Below are 21,266 nucleotides of genomic sequence, written 5' to 3'. Positions count from 1 at the left end.
TTGAAGTTTTGACTGTAGTGGTATATCAGTAGCTCAAATGGACAGCTCAGGTCTGGGCACACATATGTTGAGGGTCAAGTGTTTCACAAATGGAATTGATTTAATATTGTCTAAAAAATACTTTCAATATGCCGTAAATCCCATATCCTTCCAATATTTAATCCGAAAGTCATCAATTCTCAGAGACAGGAGTCTTCAGTGATAACAGACCAACAGGGTGAAGTTTAAAACCATCGGCTCAGCCAAAATAAATCACATTATTACACTGAAACTCTGTACCATATATCTTACGCCTCTCTTTATTTGTTAATTTTTTGGGCATTGTTTTGTCATACAACGTATGACTTACAAGTGATCAAGTGAGAAATATTAGTTTTAAAAATTAATATGAGAAATTCTCCAAATATGTAATTTGTCTCGCCAGTAACTGATAGTCTGCACATGTGAGGTCGTGTGTATGCATGGGACACCTTGCTTTAGTTCTCTTGCTCTTATTACGTCTTAATTCTTGGTCCTTGATTATTCTGTTAATAAAATAATTGTGAGGATGCCATATTAGTGTTTAGGAAATCAGGAACTTTTTTTTTTTTTTTTTTACAAAAATTCAAAAATCATCCGATGGAGCAGGTCAGGAACTTTTTTAACCAAAAATATGTTTGTATTCCGTTTGCAACATGAAACCCCAAAATATAAAAGGGATCATTATACCAGCCCATATCGCCCCCCAACGGTAAACCAGAGAAACGCAGGTGGAAATCTGCAGACACCCCAGTTCAATTACGTCTTTTTTCCTCTTTTGAGGCCATCTGCACATTCTGTTGCACAGTACCGACACTATCAACATTGTTGTCTTTGTCTCAGATTTTACTCCTTTCTCTGTGTTCAAGCTGTTCTGACTTAGAATTAAGTCAGAACATCTGTAAGTGAGAATTAGAAATGTACAATGTTAAACTTGACCTAGCAATTTGCAGTCCCATCAGGGTCTTCCCCGTTTTGTCTGCATTTTATCCTTGAATTTGTAATATAATATAATGAACCATGTTATTCTAATACAATTCAATCTAATAGTTTTAATTCATTTACCAGATCAGCACCAGCGATTCCTTATTGAAAACCACACAAGTGTTTATTCTCAAAATGGACAGTTATTTTACACTCGATTCAAAATTTAGAGTCCTGTTGGTGCAGATGTTTCAGAGTCCTGCTCCATGATGTTAAACTGATATCTGGGGTTCAGTTTGTGTTTGTCCGGTTTCTGACCTGCTTCATCTGCACAAGTGAAACGACAGCCTCATGTGATAGCAGGTCAAAGGTCGTCTATACAGGGTCAACAAAGAAACACAGAACATTTCGTCATTTTGGAGCATGTTCAGATTGTTTGGAGAGAACCAGTATATAGAGAATTTATACTTTTTCTTAAACCCTGGGGGAAATTATGAACACAGAAAAGATTAAGGAATCAAAAGTTTAAATACAAATATGGCCCATAAATATTAAAAGGAAGCTACTATTAAGCGTTAATATAAACACTGACTGGTTCAAGTATCGAAGAATGAAATCAGCAGAAAAACAACTACTTACAGGAGTCTTATTATCACAGGAATCATTGTCACTTCAGTGCTTTGAGGCGGTTGCTGAAGGAGCTCCTGGTGTCGAGCAGCACATTGTGGAGCAGTGAGAGTCAACGTTCATAATGGGCCTCAGTTTGGACCAGAGAACTGTGTGATCTCCATACAGAAAGGCCTTGGTCCCAATTCCAGCCCAGGTCCTTCAGTTTTGAAGTAACAGGCATAGCAATGTATACATAAATGTTTTTGAACAGTGGAAAGGATAAGTACCGAGAGGAAACCGTAGCAAGCACAAGGGAACTAAAGCCTGACCTGAGAGTGCAAACCACTGCACCATCGTGACACTCAAACTGCATTAACTATGTAACTGATAAACAACGCACAAACTATAATTTTATCAAATTAATAATCGAAACACATGCCATATAATTTATCTTCATTAAATTTGTTTACAAATAAAAACAACATTGACAGTGAAAAAACATTTTTAATGGAAAATACTGTGAAATGTCAGGACTACATGGTTAGATTTCTAGAGGACCTCATTTGTAATGTTGCAGTAGATCTGTACTGTGTCCACAATCTGTATAAAATGAGAACATAAACTTTACCTTTGTCAAAAGTGCTTTTTATAAAAAAAAAAAAAAAAAAAAAAAAATTAAAAAATCAGTGGGTTTTCAAAAAACATGATGACAAAACAAAATTAGGTACAAATAATCAAACTCGATGCAACATTATTCAGAAGGCGTGAAGCAGAAGTCCCTGTGAAGGCTGCTCTGCCGCTCAGTTTGTTTTTCAGACAGGATTCTTCCGCACATCAATCAGGGCGTTGCTTGAAGCCAGAGGTCCAACGTTGAGGCTGGAGCGCCGGGACTCCCGGCGAGATTTAACCACAGGCAGGGCCGGCGGTCCGCCCCAGGACCCCACACCAGTCTGCACTACCCGGTGGACGGGATTCTCCCCGGCTACATGAAGCCACAGCTCCTCCATGCCTGCGGGCTCTTCTGTGGGGAGCGAGGAGCGCCTCCATGTGGACGGGAGAGGGGTGTTCACCAGCTCCCGCATCTCCTCCCTGGACTTGGGGGGTTTGTCCGGCGGCGCTGCTCCTCTGCCTCCCGGGCCGTCCTCTGGGCAGCGAGGAAGCTTCTCCAGGCTGCCGATGTTTGCAGATTTGCCTTCAGACGACAAAACTGAAAGTGGGTCGACAGGACAGTCAGAGATGGTCGACGGCCACAGTTTCAACGATGACAATTCATCAGCAGAAATACCACTGTACTGAGCCTTGCTGTTAAATGCACAACCTGCAAGCCAAAATCGGCCCAAGCTATTTTACTGCAGCTATAAACAGGAGCAACACACTGATCCAGGCACACTGTCACCTTTATGATGCTCTTTGGACTGACTGGCTGAACTGCACAGCTCCCTCAGTTTGTTGGTCAGCTCCAGATTCGCCGCCTTGTAGTGGTTGAGCTCTTTGCTGAGGTTGTGGATCCAGCCCTCGTAGTGTCGCTGTCTCCCTGCCAGGCCCTCGTCCATTTGTTCTGGAGGGATGAAATATCAATATAAAGTTAGAAGATGTACTCTCAGAGGTTTTCACAAGTGGAAAGCTTTTTGTTATGGTCATTTTTCAATCAGAAGGTGACGGTCACCTCGGCACTGCTGCAGGAGGAGCTGCACGCTCCTCTCGTGCTCCTTCTGCTGCTGTGTGAGCCGGCGGTCTGTGTCCAGCTGCGTGCGATCGAGGGCACTTTCCAGCCACTGCACCAGCCTCTGCTGCTCATCCAGCTGCATTTCCAGCTCCGCCAGGGCGAGCTGCAGCTTCCGCTCCTCCTCGCGGAGAGACACGACCTACAGAACCCGGAAACTGACCTGTTTAACAGGGAGCTGCACGGCTTTCCATCACGGGCTGAGAACGAGGTCAGCAGACGTGTTAAAAGTTGACAGACCTTATCGAAGTACTTGCACAGCAGAGCTCTGGTCTCGGATGCAGAAAGGTAACTGAGCTTGGCCATGAGATTCATCTCCCACTGCGACAGCATGCTGGCAGAGGCCCTCAGCTGCCGCTGCCGCTGAGTGATGGCCTCATTTTTGTACTCGATGGCTGCGTCCAGAGCTTCAATCGCCTCGTCCAGTTGGAAAAGAGTCCGCTCCTCCTGAGTGCGAGGAAACAGATGGGCTTCATGAGGATCCAGACGCATTTTTTGCAAATTTTCAATCATTTGTTTTCTGATAAGATACATTTCTGCACAGACTAATAAATCACACTGAGGCAGGTGAAGCTGATAACTGACCTCGGGTGAGAGCAGGTTTCCCTGCCGCAGCTTGTCGTCCAGCTCAACTCGCTGTTTCAGCAGCGAATCTTTCTCCTGACGTAGGTTGGAGATCTCTTGGCGGATCTGCTGGGAGTCTTGGGCGCTGCTGCTGCGCAGGAGGCCGTTCCTCTCACTCAGCTCATGCTCAAGTGACTCAATGCGCCCCGTTAACGTCATCAGATCTTTACTTAATGCCTGGCGGAGAATAAAGGAAGTTAGAGACTGTCACATTCTGTTAAAGGTCATGGAGATCTGAGTGTCAGCATCTGAGAGTACCTGACTGGAGCGGAGTCTCTTGGTCTCCAGTCCACTGCGTTCCTGCAGCAAGGCTTCTTTCTTGGCCAGGATTTCCTCGCGTTTCGTCAGCTCTCCCTCCAGATCCTCCAGGCCTCTCCTCTGTTCCAGCACCCGTTCCATTTCCTCATCCAGCCAGCGCTTCTGTTCTTCGATCTTCTGCTCGCACGGAGAACCAAAAGCGCATGGCAGACATTAAAAAGCCATCAAGCAGATGAAGACAACACACAAGTCCGGCTTAAAATCAGGATTTCAGTCTCGCAGGTTCAGTAAAAATTGTAGTATTTCTTTATTCACAAGCTCAAATCCAAATGATTTGTAAAACAATTATTTGACTGGTGTCTCACCTGCTGCTCCTCTAATGAGATGACCGAGCCGTTGCTGCCGCTGCGCCTCTGCCTCTGAAAGGCTGCAATCTCCTCGGTTTTTATCCTCAGAATCTTCTGCTGCTGCTCGTTTTTTATCTCCAGTTCCTTCAAGATCACACAGAAAGATCTGAATTAACTCCAGGGCAAAAATGATCTTTTATACAACATACTCTGAATGCATGCAGGAATATCTTTATTTTCACCAAAAAATAACTATAAGAACAATTTAACGATGTTTGATAGGTGATAATATTCATCTGGTTGTGAAACACCGACGCTACCTTGACTCTGTGTGTTCTGCGCTGCATCTCCGTCTCCAGACGTCGCTTCTGCTGGCTTTCCTGACGCAGTCGTCGCTGCAGCTGCTCCTGCTGCTGCCTCATTGACTGGACACTTCGCTCCAGCTCCAACACGCGGCGTTCACTCTGGACGGGGAGATTGGCCAGACGAGCGGTGTCCCTCTGACGCTGGCTTAATACCTAATATTTAATCAGAAAGTAGGGGCACAAGTTTAGTTTTTTTTTTTAAACTGTTTATTGCTGATGAGTTGTTATGAATGAAGTCAAAAGACTGCTGGGCGAACCTGGACTTTGCTCTGAGCAGCAGCGATCTTCCTGCGACATTCCTGCGCTCTGGTCTTGTCTGTTGCGCTGATTTCTCTCTCTTGCCTCTCCAGATCCTGCAGCTGTCGCTGGGCCTCCTGCAGCTCCTGGCGAGCCTGCGTCGCCTCGCTCTCCAGAGCGGTGATCTTATGGCTGTACTGCTTATTCAGAGCTTGAGCATCTTTACCTAAATAAAGCATCAGAGTAATAAAAATTCTGTTGATTTATGCGAAAACTAAAGATGCGGCATTAACGGCGTCCTCAGTTTTAAAGTCGTACCTGTCTTGACCAACTCTTTGATGAGTTCTTCTTTCATGCGGATGGTGACAGACAGCTCCCTGATTTTCTGCTGTGCCTGAAGGAGTCCCCACTCGGAAACGCCTTCAAAGCTTTTCAGGCTTTCCCCCGTACTGGAGTTGGCTGTATGTGAATGAGAGCACGAAAGGTTTGTGAGGGCTGGATGTTAACAGTCGGAACAGAGCTTCAAGGAAACTCTTGTCCTGGTGAGTGAGCGACGGCGTACCAACACAGATCAATGATGTCAAACTCCCCTCCACTTGTGAATAAAGTAGCAGTAATATAAACACATGAATGGAAACTACAACCAGCAATGTCAGTGCATAATAAAACATTTCAGAAACCTACAATTAACTTGAAACTACCAGTTCAACATGTCATAAGCGATAAAGGAAACGGGAATTAAGCAGATTCTTCTGGCTGTCACATCATTCAACATATGTTTTGAAAATCTGTGGACCTTCTCATGAGGAAGTCAGACTTACATGCTTTTCTGGCTAAACAGGGTCGCTGCGCCGGCTCAGGCAGCTGAGGTGCCGGCCCTCTGCCACCAGCTGCTAGTCCTCCTGACTGCAGGTCTCGCTTGTTCCAGGTCAGGTTCGTCTGCCTGGGAGAATCACAAACACCACGGTACAGAAACAACGTTCACTAACAATCAACAGACAGAGGAGCACAATCAGACGCAGATGATTTATGATTTGGAAGGAGAACCAACATACTTCCATCTCTCCTGGTTGAGGCTGTGATGACTATCCTCTTTTTCCTTGTAATGCATCTCCATCCCCGCCGGAGTCTCCTGCTCCTCATAAAACCTCCCATTCTGATCAGCACAGGGCCCATTACCCTGAAGACCCGCCGGACAGACCTGCAACCACAAACATTACAACATGGGAATATGACAGCTTATTTCCAAAGGAATAAATTACTATTTGTTGATATGAAAAAGAAATATTGAAAATAAAAACAACAACAACAACAACAACAACAGTGTTATCTTTGGGATACCTGCTTGAATGTCCCTTCATTCTGGCCGTGCTGCATTGAGCCCATCGGAGCCGTGTGCGGCCGCAATCTCAAGTTGAGATTCCCCAAACCCATCAATCCTGGAGCGGAGATCTGACACTGAAGGTCTGCGATCAGGTCCTGCTGTTCCTGCAGCTTATCACTCTGAAGAGCAGGAAACCATGAACTTATGAGGACATCAGCCAGAGCAGGGACGGTACAGACACAAAGAAAAACGGCACATTGTGTTGCATCAGCTTGGAGGGGTTCAAGTTTGTTGTGGTTAGATACTGCTGTAACACTGTTTAAAAAGCTGTGTCCGACCTGCTGCTTGTACTGCTCCATGGCGTCCTCCAACGCCGCTAAAAAGTCTGTGTTCTCCCCCTCCAGCCGCTGGATCTGTGCTTGAAGCTGTGCAACAGTCTCTTCCTTCTCTCTGTCGTGTTCATGGCTCCACCTTTCTTCTACCGCGTCCGAGTCCTACATGACAGGTCGTATGGTGAAGAATAATTTACCTCTGTATTGTGCGATATTTAAAGAGAGAGAGAAAAATCAAACACACCTGGCTCCTTACAAAAGGTCGAGCTCTCCTCAACGCAACGCTGTCCTCCAGTGAGCTGTTCTCAATCCCTGAGTCGGGTCCTGATGCCGTGGTCAACCCGCTGCGCTCCTCCTCCACGGAGCACAGCCACTCCTTCACTCTCAAGCTCTGCTCTGCTGTCAGAGATCCTTCACTCTGCAGCTCCCGCAGCAACCTGGGTCACACAACACACACTCTGCTGCTTCACAAAACACTGGACGGAGCTATGAACAGATTTTATATTCAAGAAGATGGAGTGAAGGAAAGGTTTTCGATCATTTCAGTCACAAATGTATTGTTGAAACATTTACGTTTCATAAAAATATTGAAACTGTGTTTAAGTATATTAAGAAAAAAACATTTTAAAGAATATTCTGAAATTGCAAGATACTGACATTTTGACTTTTATGATTTGAAAAGCTTGAATTGGATCATTTATGTGCAAAACATCTACAATATCACATTTTAATGAAAACTTTCCTATTGAATTCTACTTTTTGAGAGGCAGAATAAAAAAGATCCGACAGCGATCATACTCTCACCTGTAAGCGGAGTCTGTGCAGGTGCGATAGTGAGCGCTCTGGACCTGCAATCTGCTGATCTCCCCTTCCCCGAGTCGAGGTCTCCTGTTGGGGTCGCCGTGAGCGATGATGCGCGTCTCGGAGCGCTGGCGGTTTTCCAGGGCTCGGCGGAGAGCCTTGATCTGCTGCTCCAGTCCTTCAACGCGATCTGGCTCGCGCTTGCAGTTGACCGTAGCTCTGTTCTGGATGTTCCTCGCTCTTGTGGCATAGTTTAATGTATTCAGACTCTCATCAAAGTCTGAAGAAGACGGGCTGATGCAGGCGATCATCAGTGTTTTTGAATTTCCCCCCAAAGAGTCTTTTAGTATCCTGGGAAAGAAAAGGGAGACAGACATTAAAACTCTGATTTTAAAACAATGTTCTGTTCGCATGAGTCACTTTAATAATACCTGGTGATTTTAGAATCTCTGTAGGGTATGTGGGAGCCTTTCCTCTTGGGGTCCCCCAGAGCCCCGATGACATTTCCCAGAGCCAGCAGACCGCTGTTGATCTGAATGCTCTCCTTCAGTCTCTCTCCAGTGTTCCCAGTCCTTAAGATGCGCTCAGACCCTGCCAGGTCAACAAAGTGGAACTTGGAGGAAAGCATCTGTGGCCCAGAGTTTGCGCCCGCGCCGCAGACACGAGAGCTTCCCCGTCGCTGATCCATGTACAGGGTGAAAATGGTGTGAGAGCGGCTGGAGTTGGGATTCATCTGGGTGGAACCGGTGTGTCTGGCTGTGTTTCCAGACTCCAGTAAACTCAGCACCTCATCCAGGCCCTCCACTTCACACTCCTTCACACCACACAAAACTGTGGAGTCACAAAAATAAAAAGATGAACACTAACTTTACACAAAAGAAAATATGGCTCAGCATTTCTGTTAGGAGACGCTTATAAACCAGTGGATTCACTACCGATGTTGCCTTTGTCCTCCCGGATGTGAATGTCCTTGCTCGCCGTCTCTACTTCCAGCAGGTCCTTGAACTCCTCTTTGTAGACCTCCAGGTAGGAGACTCGCACGGAGAAGTCTGAGAGGTCGTTTTCATCCAGCAGCTTGAAGACATCTGCAACAGCCCTCGGGATGATTCCCTGCTCCTCGTCCCGGAATGAGCCTAAAAACAACATTAAAACAACAATGTCTGAATCGAAGTTAAAGTTTTTAACAAGGATGATGCTATAAAACAAAAACACTATTTTTTGCAAACGACTCATAAAATGACAAGAAAAAAAAAATAACTCACATATATTAGCTTCTCCAATAGTATAAGTTTTGCCAGAGCCTGTCTGCCCATAAGCAAAGACCGTGGCGTTGAACCCTTGGAAAAAGGCATCGATGAGCGGCTGAACAGAAACAGAATAAACATCCTCCTGGCAGCTGGTTTCCTCGAATAAGAAGTCACAAACAAAGTGTCGGTCGTGGCCCAGGGTGACCCTGTGCAGCTCCGGGTCCACAGTGATGCAGCTCTCGTGGCAGTGCAGCAGCTCTTTGGGCAGCAGGGGGCGCACTCGAACAGCCACCTGCACGGCTGAATCGTCCCCTTTGCCTTGGCCGCCGGGCACTTTGGGAGACATTTCTTCTCACTGTGACGGCTCCTCGGTGTGCTGCTGCAGTGTCTTTAACATCTTTGGGACACTAAAGAAATTAGAAAATAATTTGTTATTAATTATCATTTGTTGTTGTTATATGTACAACCTTAACAAGGACTTCAAATCACTGAACGATGACCACTGAAACAGCAGGCCACAAGTCCAGCCGGGGAACTCTCCACACTCAGAACACACTGAACTCAAAGGTGCAGTTACTATGTATGAATAATAATTTTGAAAAGTGTTACAGTAACTAAATCACAAGTGGCAGATCCTGAAAAGCATAAACGTTTAGCCGAGTTACAAGGAGCAACGGCTGTAAAGTCCGACGCTGAGCCTTCAGAATTATAAATTCCATGTAGGAATGAAGTAATTCTAAGACTGGCTTCATGGCCGAGCAGTTACCAGCAGGCTGCACGTCAAGTGAGCACAATGCCAGGCATCAAATGCAGTGGTGTGCAACACATCGCCACTAAACTGTGCTGCAGAGGAGATGCGAAGAGCTACAAATCACATTTATATGTCTGTCAGTCTGACTGACAAGTACTCAGGGTTTTCAGAATATCGAGTGAATAATACCTGCCTGGCTGCACTACACCAAATGGGAAGTTTTAACATATTTTTCAACAAGTTTCAAAAAAAAAAAAAAAAAAAAAAAACCTGTGGTTTGACCTGGAAAAAACAGATCTTCTGGATGAATGTACAAAAGTTTCCAAGGACACACTCCAAAAGGATGTAGAAAACTTCTCAGAAGATGCAACTGATGCAAACTAGTCTATTCCAGAGCCTGCAGCTTTCACTGCCAACAGAGCCATTATGGAATATAAAACCGCCTTGAGTCGTCGTCTAACATATTTACTCTTTGCAACACAGCTAATGCAGCTAATAATCTACAAAGACAAAGTAGGAAATGGGTGTTTTCATAGTTTATAGTGCTGTGATAATGGCTCTTGGCAGTAAAGCAGAAGCATCTGGACTGCTGGGGGTGTTTATGGCTCTTCTAGATGATACTCAAGCTCCTGTTTGTTAAATGAATTCAACATAATGTTAAATTAACATTCTTTCTCTGTTGTTTATTTACAATTGAACCACCCAATCCTCTAAGTAGACAATAACAACGAAGAAAAACCTGGAAGATGTTTCATGGACATTATCCATATGCTTGGCTGTACCGCACATCCCACAAATGCATGTTCCTCACAACAGTTTGAGACTTACTGCCAAGGAGCATAGTTGCAATACTTTTTATCTGTCAAACAATTTCTTTGTGTAGTTCAGTTTTCTTTATTTACTCACAAAAATAAAGTATGTTTTCTGTTTCAGCACATTAGGCACGACTTTTCCGATAACTTGTCTTTATGTACAGTTTGACTGACACTAAAAGCATATTACAGTTGAAGCTATTTGTCTTGGAGATTTTTTTTGGATACATCCATGCCCAGCTCTCTGAAAGGAAGGCAAACTTACTTTTGATCACCTGTAGAGAAAAACACAGGGAAGAAGACAGCAGCTGTGAAGCATGTTTCAGCTAACAAAATATAAACAAGAAACTGCATGATGCAAAACCGTGAAGCAACAGATCATGATAAGTGAAATGTATGTGTAGCCTTGTTTACACTGCAGGAAGCCTCATGCTGCTGCTGATGGTTCAGACTCTGGATGTTCCTGTGAGGATCATGATCTGTGCTCACTGCTTGTGGATTAACTTGTTCATCACTATACATCCTGTTTTTATCTTTCCCGCTGTCATTTATTCTGCTTCTGTGAAGTTGTTTTTCTCTCTTTTATTCCAAAGCAATGAGCCACGAGTAGCAGAACAAGATATAAATACAACTCATCTGGACTGGAGCATTGAGACTGAGACGTCAGGCACAGAAAGCATGCAGAGACCAGCAAAGGTAACTTTATCCATTCCCCTTGAAGCTGACAAACTAACGGTTTATCCAAAATAGAAACGTTCCTCCAGAGGTGACCATCCTCTGACTGCGGCCACGGCGGAGAGGAGATGTTTTCACTGAGTTAGCAGTTAGCTCGCCATTGTTCAGGCTGGAGTGAAATGAGTGAAACCGTTATGTACCTTCATCCTTAGCAAACAATATCAAAAGTTAAGGCTTTTTAGTTTTTAATCTTGGTTTTTCAGTCTCGCAGAGGTCCTCAAAGCCTCGCCGCAATCCTGCTTGTTTTCCAGATGGACTTTAGCTAAAGGCTAAAAAAGTTAGCCCGAGCTGCAAACTCATGAGGATGAGTCTGGATAAAACCCAGAAACAGAGAGAGGGAAGGGGAATAAAGTCGCAGAGGCAGGAAGGTCCGGGCGGCGGGGCCATGCGGGGCGATGCGGGGCGGTGGGGGGTCAGCTACGAGGTCACAGCGATCATAATAAGAACTTACTTTACCGAAGCAGAGGGGAGAGGGAGCGAGGATCCTGCTGGAGAAACCCTGGAGGCTGTCTGGAGACTGGGAGCTGAGGAGGGAGGAGCTACACACACACACACACGCACGCGTTTTTAACATACTTGTATGTTAAAAACAAGTTTTCCAAGCATGAATTCTGAGTGTTTTTTTACAGAAATTATAACAAAAGAAACAAGTTCGCGGTGACTATATAAATTACTTAAATAGATAGATAGATAGATAGATAGATAGATAGATAGATAGATAGATACTTTATTAATCCCGAGGGAAATTCAAGTCCAGAACTCATTTTCAAGACAGAATTTATTTTAGGTATGAAACCATTTTGTGTAATGTATAATCCATAAGTGCATCAACAGAGCAGATTATAGCAGGCTGATTATGTTGTGTTAGTCGTAGACTAAGACTTACCAGAAATGTCAAATTACTAGCAAATAACAAGCCCTTGAGCAGTTGTGTTTCACATCGCCTTCAATACATCCTAATAGGTGTTAATATTTATATATTATAATATGATAATACAATACAGCACTTAATGAACTTGGCAGCGTGGTTTCTGTGAAGAGAAGGCTCATGCTCCATATCTGTAAAACCCTCTGTTTCGAGATATCGAGAGTAAAAAGTTATAAAGGTTGCTGTCCAATGACTGACATGGGATTTCAGTCATGTGTAGAGCCACTTTAACACATTAATCAGGATTTCTGGTTCCAGGAAAATATTGGTAATTTAAATCATGTGTCAGAAGAAAGACCTATGAAGTCTTCCTAAGACGTGTTTATTAGTGCCGTCTGGAGGTTTTTAAGTCACTTAAAGATATTCACCAGCCTGTACTTCCACACACTGTCAAGAAACAATTCAGAAATCATTTATTAGGATCTCTACATGAAGACTAAACAACTTCTAAAAAACCTCTTTGCCTGTTGTCATGATGACCCCTTCAAACAGCTTTACTGATGATTCACCTCATCCAGCCAGCAGAGGTCCTCAGCTCCGTGTTCAAATACCTGCCTGCCTGTCACATCTGCTTTTATCTGCGTTCCTGAGTGTGTGTGTGCGTGCGTGCGTGCGTGTGTGTGTGTGTGTGTGTGTGTGTGTGTGTGTGTGTGTGTGTGTGTGTGTGTGTGTGTGTGTTTGTGCTTGTTTTTCTGCTTTAAATAAATGTTTGCATGTCATGTTTTGAAACTGCACTTAATTTGCTCAGCAAATAACCAATAGTAACTTTGAATAAAATGTCATTTTAAGATTTCGTACTTCTGGCATGTCTATTTAAAAGTATTTAAACAGCAAAAGGAAAAAACTTCGTGGTTTCCAGCTTCACTTCTGCCTCTTGGAGAGTCGAGCATTTCTGGTTCATGGACAGCAGGGGGCAGTGTTTCATCAGAGTTAGAAAACATGTTTCAACACTGCTCAGGTTTCTGCTTGTTTTATGTATATTGGTGATGTGACTTGCTGCCCTTTTAAGTGGAAGAAGCAGGGCAGAAAAAAAGAACATCATTGAACCACTGATGCAAGAGCCTAGGAGCTTGTTTGGTGTTTTAAAATGATAATAATTTATCCTCACATTAAACTAGATGACTTTAAATATTACCATGATACCTTCCTGATAGCCTGGAATATTGAAAAAACAAAGCATTTGTGATACGATTAAGGGCTTAAGAAGATTGAAAGGACACAGTGTTATACTAACAGGGTACAGTTTTAAAGAAAATAAATATTTAACTCATTGGACCAGGCACAGGTAACACAGAGGTGAAATTTCAAAAAGGACAGTCTGGAGCCTGGAGAAAAGTTTTATTTAGGTGCAGTATGGGCAGCAGCAGCAGCATAGAAGGGGCTCTAGTGAACTTTTAATAATGAATCATCACCGCTTGTGGATCCCTGAGGGACTGACACAAGGACAGCCTCCCATTCATCGCTCCCTGCGCCTCCTTTTCCATGGGGTCAGAAGAGGGAGAGCCAGACTGAGAAACAGCTGGAGGTCTATTCTGTTGTTGTATTGTAGGCAGAAGTTTATGTTTCAGGCTGCACCTCAGCCAGCACTGCTGGCTGCCTGGTGTGAATTGTCTTCTTTTCTCTCGTCTTGACTCATTTATCACTGTGTTTGCCTCCTAATCTTTGTGCATCTTTTTTCTTCCCCCCCTTCACTCAGCATGCAGGCTTGTTTGAGCACTCGCTGCTCTTTTAGCAGTGTCATCGCTGAGTCTCTCCCTCAGCACGGAGGCCCCTCTGTAACTAAAGACATCCTGTGTCTCTCCAGGAAAAAAAAAAACCCCAGAAAACTCTCTCCCCCCAGTATCCACAGGTGCACTTCATGTGTGTGTTTGAGAAAGTTGTGTAACACTAAAGCGTAGTGTTGAATGAAGAGAGCAGCACAGAAGTGACATATTTGATCCCACCTCTCCAAAATGCACCTTCTCACCAAAGAGGAGCCGTCACAAGAGCTTCACTTCTAGGGCGCCCGTCACGTGCAGTTTTTCCACGTACTTGTTTTTGCAATTTCAAAAGTTCTAGTTATTTATGTACTGTAGGAACACAGAGGCTCTTTTCAGCAGCTCATCATCGGCTTCCTCTCTGCCGAACAGCATTGCTCTGTACTGCAAGAACTAAAGTGTTCAACAAGCGCCGCTCACGTGTATCACTCCTTACAGTATTTCAGACCTTACAGTATTTCAGACTTGCTCATGAGGTACATTTCAGAAGGCAAACTACAAAATAAGTGAAATCATCTGAAGCGTTTTTAAAAAGAGACCAAACTTTAAATGGTTCACATGACGTTTAATGTTGTACTGAATGAAATTATATTGCAGTTTTACTCCTGAACAGACATTACAATATATCATTACATGCCCAGTATACATATCATAAATGTGAAGACAGCACTTTAAAAAAATAAGGCTTTAATGCAGGTTGGACGGTCTAATACTGCGTCTGGTCCAGCAAAATATAAATCATTCAATACGTTTCTGCAATGTTTCTGTTAGAACTCATACTGGGAGACGAACATGGTGACTTTGGTGATGTACCTCCCCAGCTGGACTCGTCTCTCCAGCTCGCTCATCTCCACCTCGGCCTCCAGCGTGGCGGGACCCTGCACGGGGCTCACCAGCATCAGCTGGCCGGTCAGACGGTCCGAGCGCTGCACCGTGAAGTGGCGGCGAGCCTGTTTCCCCCCGAGCATGGAGAAGCGGAGCGTGTCGCCTATCGGACGCAGCGCCGAGACCCTGAACATGACGCGGGGGGCTGACAGGTTGGACACCACGGCCAGGTAATGGTAGGAGAAGGAGTTTGGGGTCTGAGAACAGGCCTTGTTGTCCACAGGGCAGGGGTTTCGCTCACAGCGCCTGCAAAATCACAAGTAAGGAAAGGCAATCAAACCAATTCCAACATGGACTGACTAGATTCTCATAATGCCTCGAACTGTCGTTTTGTTTTTGGAGTTAGTGGGTATGTTGCTCACATAGGTGACGTCTTGACATATGTGGCGTTGGGGATTTTGGGGCAGTCCACACGGACGCACTGGAATCCTCCATATGTGTTGATGCACGTCTGGTCCCTTGTGCAGTTGTTTTGTCTGGTTGCACACTCATCGATATCTACAAGAAAAGAGAAAAAGATTGAGCCAGTCATTTAAATAAACCCATTTGGGCCTTGTCATCAATCAGCTCGCTTCACAACTGAGCTCACGTGTTATTGATTATATCTACTCCATTATGAAGGGAATTTTATAAATGGCATTCATCATTACCTGCAAAAGAGATGTTTAGGGCTTACAGCGATGGTTTTGTAAGGTGTTGGACAGAGCTTCACTGGTTTTGGAGTTGCAGGTATTTGCAATATCCTGATTTTTTTAAAATTTTGATTTTGAGATGCAATCAAGATAAAAAGTAGAAGTGAATTCATAAATGTAATAGAGACTCCTGAAAATTATCCTCTCATACTTTAAAAACCCCAGATCTATAAGACTGGCTGCACTTTATCAGCATTATTCAGTGTAAATAACGCATTGTTAGATGCATTCAGGCTTTGATCATACATAAGGAAGGTCCAGAATGTCAAAGAAGATTGTACTGCAGAAAATGGGAATACTTTGTGAAATCATAAACATATTTAGAAATTAGACAAAAGAAAAGCTTGAGGAAAACAAAACCAAGAGTGCACCTTTACAACTGCGTCCATCGCGGGTTACATTGTATCCAGCAGGACAGGTGCAGCGATAGCCTCCAGCAGTGTTCACACAAGTATGTAAACACAGCCTCCCGGCCTGTCCGTCGTGGAAGAGCTCACATTCATCTATGTCTAAAATACAGAAGAACACACAAAATTATTCTCTTATATAAAAACTTTACAACGATAATATTTGAGATGGAGGCTTGATGTATTTGGTGTACCGGTGCAGATGCTGCTGTCTCTGCCGGAGATGGTGTACCCCGGCTCACAGGTGCAGTGGGTGGTCCCCTGCACGGTGCTGCAGCGTGATGGACGAACAAAGGGCCCGGCGGTGGCAGCTGGTAAGGTGGTCGCGGCGGCGGCGTCTGGGGAGGTGGCGGCAGAGGTGTTTGTCATGGTGACAAAGACTGAGTGAGGAAGTCAGAGAGAGCAGAGGGAAGCAATCGTGGTCAGTCTCGATTGTTTGTAGTATTTTCAGTGATGTGGCTACTTATCTGCCATGTGAGCGATTCTTTTTTAAGTTTAGCTGACAAACTGTGACAGACGGCGGTGTTTAACTTGCTGATGTGAGACAGTGTCCGCCACAGCTGCCAGTGTCAAATTCACTTCAGTTAAGTGACTGTTTCCAACCAGTGTTGATTCAATGTGGCAAAATAAATTCATTTTCAGTCCTTAGGGCTTTAACCTTTAATGCATATGTCTTGTCTTTATTGGATTTCTGTTTTTTTTTTAAATGAATAAATGTCACACACTTCTTTAACCTTTAATAACAGATTTTCTGCAAACTCCAAAAGGTCGATTGAGACTGATAGAGCGGTTTTGCGAGTTTTGCAAATTATTGAGGACATACATCTTGTATTTGTTGTCTAATATAGAAAAAGAACACAAACAAATTTGTGGAATTACTGACGATTAAATGTTTTCATCATTTTTATTTTTTATTATCACTCAACTAAATAGCACTTATTATATATTCTTCATGAAATAAAGTTAATTGATCCTAGTTGACATTGTTTATGTGCGGGCTTAAAATAATGAATGGACGACTAGAATTTTAAGTAAATGGAGAAATGAGTTGGGCTCTAGAGATCTCCAGACTTTGCACATTTACCCACGCGTCCACAGCAGAGAGCAGTCTGCTGCCACTAAACCAGCCCCATCTGGGACTTCGGGCTGGATTTCAATAAAACCACTCTGTGGTATGTAACACTGGATTATACTGGCAAGCCAGAACACTGCCCAGTGTAATCTCCTTCGGCAGCCTGGAGGATTTGGATCCCGGCCCATAAAATAAATGTGTTAAAAATGTGTTTGTCGAATATCCTGATTCTGTAATCAAAGGTCGACATGTTTTTTTTTTTTTTGGATGATTTCATCCTAAATCATTGTAGTATCTGTTGTACTTACATGTTGGCAGAGGGCTTTGACAGGTAACTCCGGCCCAGCCTTTGGCACAGATGCAGGAAAACTGGTTCACCTCATCCACACATGTCCCGCCGTTCAGGCACGGCGAGGACGCACATTCATTGATGTCTGGGGAGTAAAAATGGAAAAGATATGCAGGGAACTCTGGTGCAAAGTTTGAACTATGCTAGAGACTAAGAACATGTGTTACTTAATCATTTATATGCTTGATTCTTGTGGAGCATCGTAGCAGAGCATTATTAGAGAGAAATACGATAAGATAATAGAGTAAATGAGTAGATGTTTGGGGCAGCCAAAGTAAAAAGGAAGCCTCGTCTTCATCAAACAGCCTTTGAGCTGTTATCTCCACGTCAGTGAGCCGTCAGGGGACACTGAGGCTGGAATATCACATGTCACAGTATTCAAAAAGCTCTCTGAACAACGGCCAAAGTACATAAAAAAAAAAAGAAATCTGATCATGGACCACACATGAAATGTATCTCTACATAGAAAAATGTCGGTGACATGCATGATGCACAAAAAGAGGAATGGCAAGAGAAAGCAGGAGACGGAGAGGCTACAAAGACGACGATGACAGGATAGCTGAAGTGATCGGCGGGTTAGATAACAGGATGAGTGACGGTCAGGGAGATGAGGCGGAAAGACGCTGGTGGGAAGAGAGTGGAGAACAGATAATGGAGAAAATGACCATCAGGGTGACGCCAGGCGGCGGCGGACCGGCTCCTCACCTCGGCAGCTCGGCTGCTGGCCGCTCCACGTCAGGCTTTCCTGACAAACTCTGCTTTCTGAGCCCACAAGTTCGTAGCCTGGTTCACACAGGAAGTGAACCTCATGGCCGACGCTGTGTGACTTTCCAAGTTTCCTCCCATTGGTAAGGGTGTCCAGTTTCGGACAGGTACCTGGTGGGATATAAAGGAAGTGAGGCAGAATGCCAGATATTTGGATATCTGGAAATTTGAATAAATCACTCATTCAAATGTCTTGCTTACTGTTGGTGGGCTTTGAGGCCTGTTTTCCTGTGCTGCTCTGCAGTAAGTTAATTTTCTTCTTCAGGTTCCGTAGACTCTGTAAATAAGAGGCTTCGTGGGCTGACAGAAGCTTCTGGACCTGCTTCAGGGAGCCTTGTATGTCCTGCCGATTGGTACAGTCCTAAACAAACACAAAGTAATTCATTCAAAACAAAAATATTCTGGAATTGAACTGATTTTCTTTTTTGGTTTCTGAAAATATTTAGAATTCAAAAGCACTGGGTCCTCTTGCTTTTCCTAATTAAGGATGATGTTTTCGTTTCTGCTGATAAATAAACATTTTTCTAGTTTCAAAACTCTCCGCAGCTCTTCGATATCACAGATGTCTTAGCAAAAACACTCACTCTCCTTTTCATCAGAACGTTTCCATTTAGTCTACAATGTGTTTTATTCTTTTTACACCACCAATAAAGAAGTGATTACTCTGATATCAAATGTCAATAAGCTTTCAATCCTCTGCCATCTGTCAAACAGAAATCATGCCAGAAAAGCAAACAAACAAAACAAACAGCTTGAAGTTTGAGTCCTGAATCCAGTGTGTTACAAAAGCTGGTGTGTCTCTGTGTGGAAGGCGATGCTGCGGGGATCAGACTGTTCGGTCGCCTCCTCACCTCCTCAGCAGCTGGACCCTGTAGCTCGTTCATGAACACACAGCCTGGCAGTGTGCAGCACACTGTGCTCTTGTGATGTGGTTTTTAGGTGTGACCGTCTTGCAGGAGTTTGTAATCTTCATTACACAAAGTTACATAACCTCTGAGAGTCATTTGAGGAAAGGGTGGCGGTATCAGAGACGTACAGCTCACATTCCGGGTGATTATTTGCTGAGTTTGGGGTCAGTCAGCCGATTACGAGCGCCTTCGGGAAAAAAAAAACACACCACCTGGCTTCCCATTGGTTGGGAAGGTGAAGGTGGAGCACAGAGTTGTTTTCTGCTGAAATCCTCATTACTCTCATTCATTTAGCAGCGTCATTCTCCACCTGCCCTGCCATGCATGTTTTCAGACAACCAATTAGTGTTTTCATCCAGCAGGGGTTATGTAAGAAGAGTCAATATTTGTTGAAAACACCTTTCTTATTTAGAACGAGACGGGGTTTGGAAAGACCTCAGTCAGTCTGATCGGGGGCTTTGATTTGTGTTTAAAGTGCAGCTGTCAAAGGCTTCTTTCTGCCTGTGCTAAGTGACATTTCACGTGGCTTCAGTTACCTGCGGGACGTTACCGCCGTACGGAGAGGAGGCGTGGAGGGCTCCTGCTCAAAATTACACTGCATTTCTATTTATTCCGAAAAGGATCTATTTATGAACTGGTTTGATTCATAACTTGGGCCAAAGAACTTTCACTTACACATCACACATTACTGGCACACACATGCACAGGCACACACGCGCTCACATACACACACAGAGCAATTCTTTGCAGATTCTTGGAAGCGTTTAGCGCATTTGCAGTGAAGCAGGACACAGACACAGTGAGGGAATTCAGTCACTGCCGGCTCTGGGATGTTGTTCAAGGCGCCGCAGGTTTGCTCAGTCAAACACGCTCTCTGTGATTCCAAGTAAGAACGTGCAGTAAAAACATTCTCCCAACTCAAAAAGGATAACGGGATAATTCAGATTTGTATTTGATCTTTACCTGGAGTATATACTGTATTCAGTTACTTTGAACTTAAAAACATCACAGTTCTTTAACAAGAATGATGTCATAACCTAATGCCACTCCGGTTCATTCATTCATTCATTCACTCGTTCAGTAATCCACATTACATTAGCCAACATTGTGTGGGATTCTTGCTTACCTGTCCAAAACTGGGATGTAGTGAACAGAAACCAAGGAAGCAGAGCACGGTCACAGCTGATGCAAACATCTTTGCTCTGATATGAATCCTGAAGCCTCAGAAGCGTTCAAAGTTGCAGGCAGAGTGAGTTTTGAGGGGGCAGTCCAGAGCGCGTACTGGGACTCAAGGTGAGACAAAGACCACAGTTTGCTGAGGAAAAGCTGCTGAAAAGCTGGGTTTACCCTTCAAGAGCCAATCAGCGAAGGAGACTTGGAGAGAAATGTGACCATATTATTATCCTTTTGCTTAATTTGGTCTGAACTTCCTCTCTGCTCACACTGGCTTGGTGATTGGCGATGAGAGGAGTGTACAGAGAAGCTGTGCCCTCTGCAGGAATATAAACATAATGTACATTACTGTACCGAACATCAGATGAATTACAAACTGGCTCCTGCCAGGTCGGCATCTTTGGGTGATTGCTTAACAAATTGTGTTTTAGTGTTTTATCTAAACAAAACTGTCAAAAACAGTCATTTTGAACCATTTTAATTCTTTTTTTTTTAGAGGGGGCATCTCATATAATGATATGAGCTCTAACAATGTCATGAAAACAGTTGCTGTCTTAAAGTCTTCATTCATCAGTCGACATCTCACAACCTTCAACAGACAAACATGAAACAATAACTCGGCACAGGTTAAACATTTAATATATGATGAAATGAGGGATATTTGTGTAGACAGAGACACAATTTGTGTCTTGAATTTTTCTTGTCAGGTTGTCAGTTTGTATCAGTCGTGTCTGGGCATGCTTTCAAAATATCCATCCATCCATCCATCCATCCATCCATCAATCTTCCACATTACTTTATCTCCTAGAACGGTGGGACAGCCTGACTTTGGTTGTGCACTCTGGACATGGCCAACAAAGTATTTCACACTAAAAGGACCACTTCCCTGGATATGTGCATCACCTGCTGCAAAGAAAGTAAATTACAGTGATTCTACAAACAGTACTTTTTTTTTTGGGGGGGGGGAGAATGAAATTGTTTGATTTTTCTGTGTGAAAACACATGTTGAGTAGCTGGATGTGAGCCCTCACTGTCTATTCAGCACTGCTGAAGGCTGCAGTTGACGGTGTGATAATGTGCATTGAGCATAGATCTTGAGTCCTGGCTTGGAGCTCACACAGGAGGGGGGCTTGCGGTGGTTCCTTTCGTTGCTGGATTTACCTGAGAAATCCTCTCGGTGGGTGGCCGAGTCAGACTGAGCCCAGAACACAGAGTGTGCACAG

The 21,266-nt window shown here is 44.0% G+C and overlaps 2 protein-coding genes across 3 annotated transcripts; both read right to left on the bottom strand.

Moving 5' to 3' along the window:
• Positions 1–1,717: 1,717 nt before the first annotated feature.
• kif7 (kinesin family member 7) lies at positions 1,718–11,609 on the bottom strand. The gene is made up of 20 exons (XM_030096049.1): positions 11,559–11,609; positions 8,825–9,216; positions 8,498–8,695; positions 7,994–8,393; positions 7,566–7,913; positions 7,006–7,198; positions 6,768–6,923; positions 6,447–6,608; positions 6,161–6,306; positions 5,927–6,048; positions 5,424–5,564; positions 5,126–5,331; positions 4,824–5,021; positions 4,522–4,647; positions 4,157–4,333; positions 3,860–4,075; positions 3,515–3,721; positions 3,218–3,416; positions 2,948–3,109; positions 1,718–2,758 (listed from the first exon to the last, which is right to left on the bottom strand). The coding sequence occupies exons 2-20, from the start codon at positions 9,153–9,155 to the stop codon at positions 2,364–2,366; spliced, it is 4,083 nt and encodes a 1,360-aa protein (XP_029951909.1). The 5' UTR covers positions 9,156–9,216; positions 11,559–11,609; the 3' UTR covers positions 1,718–2,363.
• Positions 11,610–14,336: 2,727 nt separating this feature from the next.
• Positions 14,337–20,157, bottom strand: LOC115389123 (fibulin-7). Of its 2 annotated transcripts, none has more exons than XM_030092553.1 (8): positions 19,997–20,157; positions 18,164–18,323; positions 17,903–18,073; positions 17,157–17,282; positions 15,971–16,156; positions 15,741–15,878; positions 15,040–15,175; positions 14,337–14,923 (listed from the first exon to the last, which is right to left on the bottom strand). In XM_030092553.1, exons 1-8 carry the CDS (start codon positions 20,063–20,065, stop codon positions 14,560–14,562), a joined length of 1,350 nt encoding a protein of 449 aa, XP_029948413.1. In that variant the 5' UTR covers positions 20,066–20,157; the 3' UTR covers positions 14,337–14,559. The 2 variants fall into 2 exon arrangements, with proteins under 2 accessions (XP_029948413.1, XP_029948422.1); XM_030092562.1 differs by having other exon boundaries at positions 15,971–16,114.
• Between the last annotated feature and the right edge of the window lie 1,109 nt (positions 20,158–21,266).

Source organism: Salarias fasciatus, chromosome 1 (genome assembly GCF_902148845.1).
Source record: "Salarias fasciatus chromosome 1, fSalaFa1.1, whole genome shotgun sequence".
NCBI lineage: Eukaryota > Metazoa > Chordata > Actinopteri > Blenniiformes > Blenniidae > Salarias > Salarias fasciatus.
The sequence above is the reverse complement of the archived record's forward strand: the minus strand, read 5'-3'. Positions and strand labels throughout refer to the sequence as shown.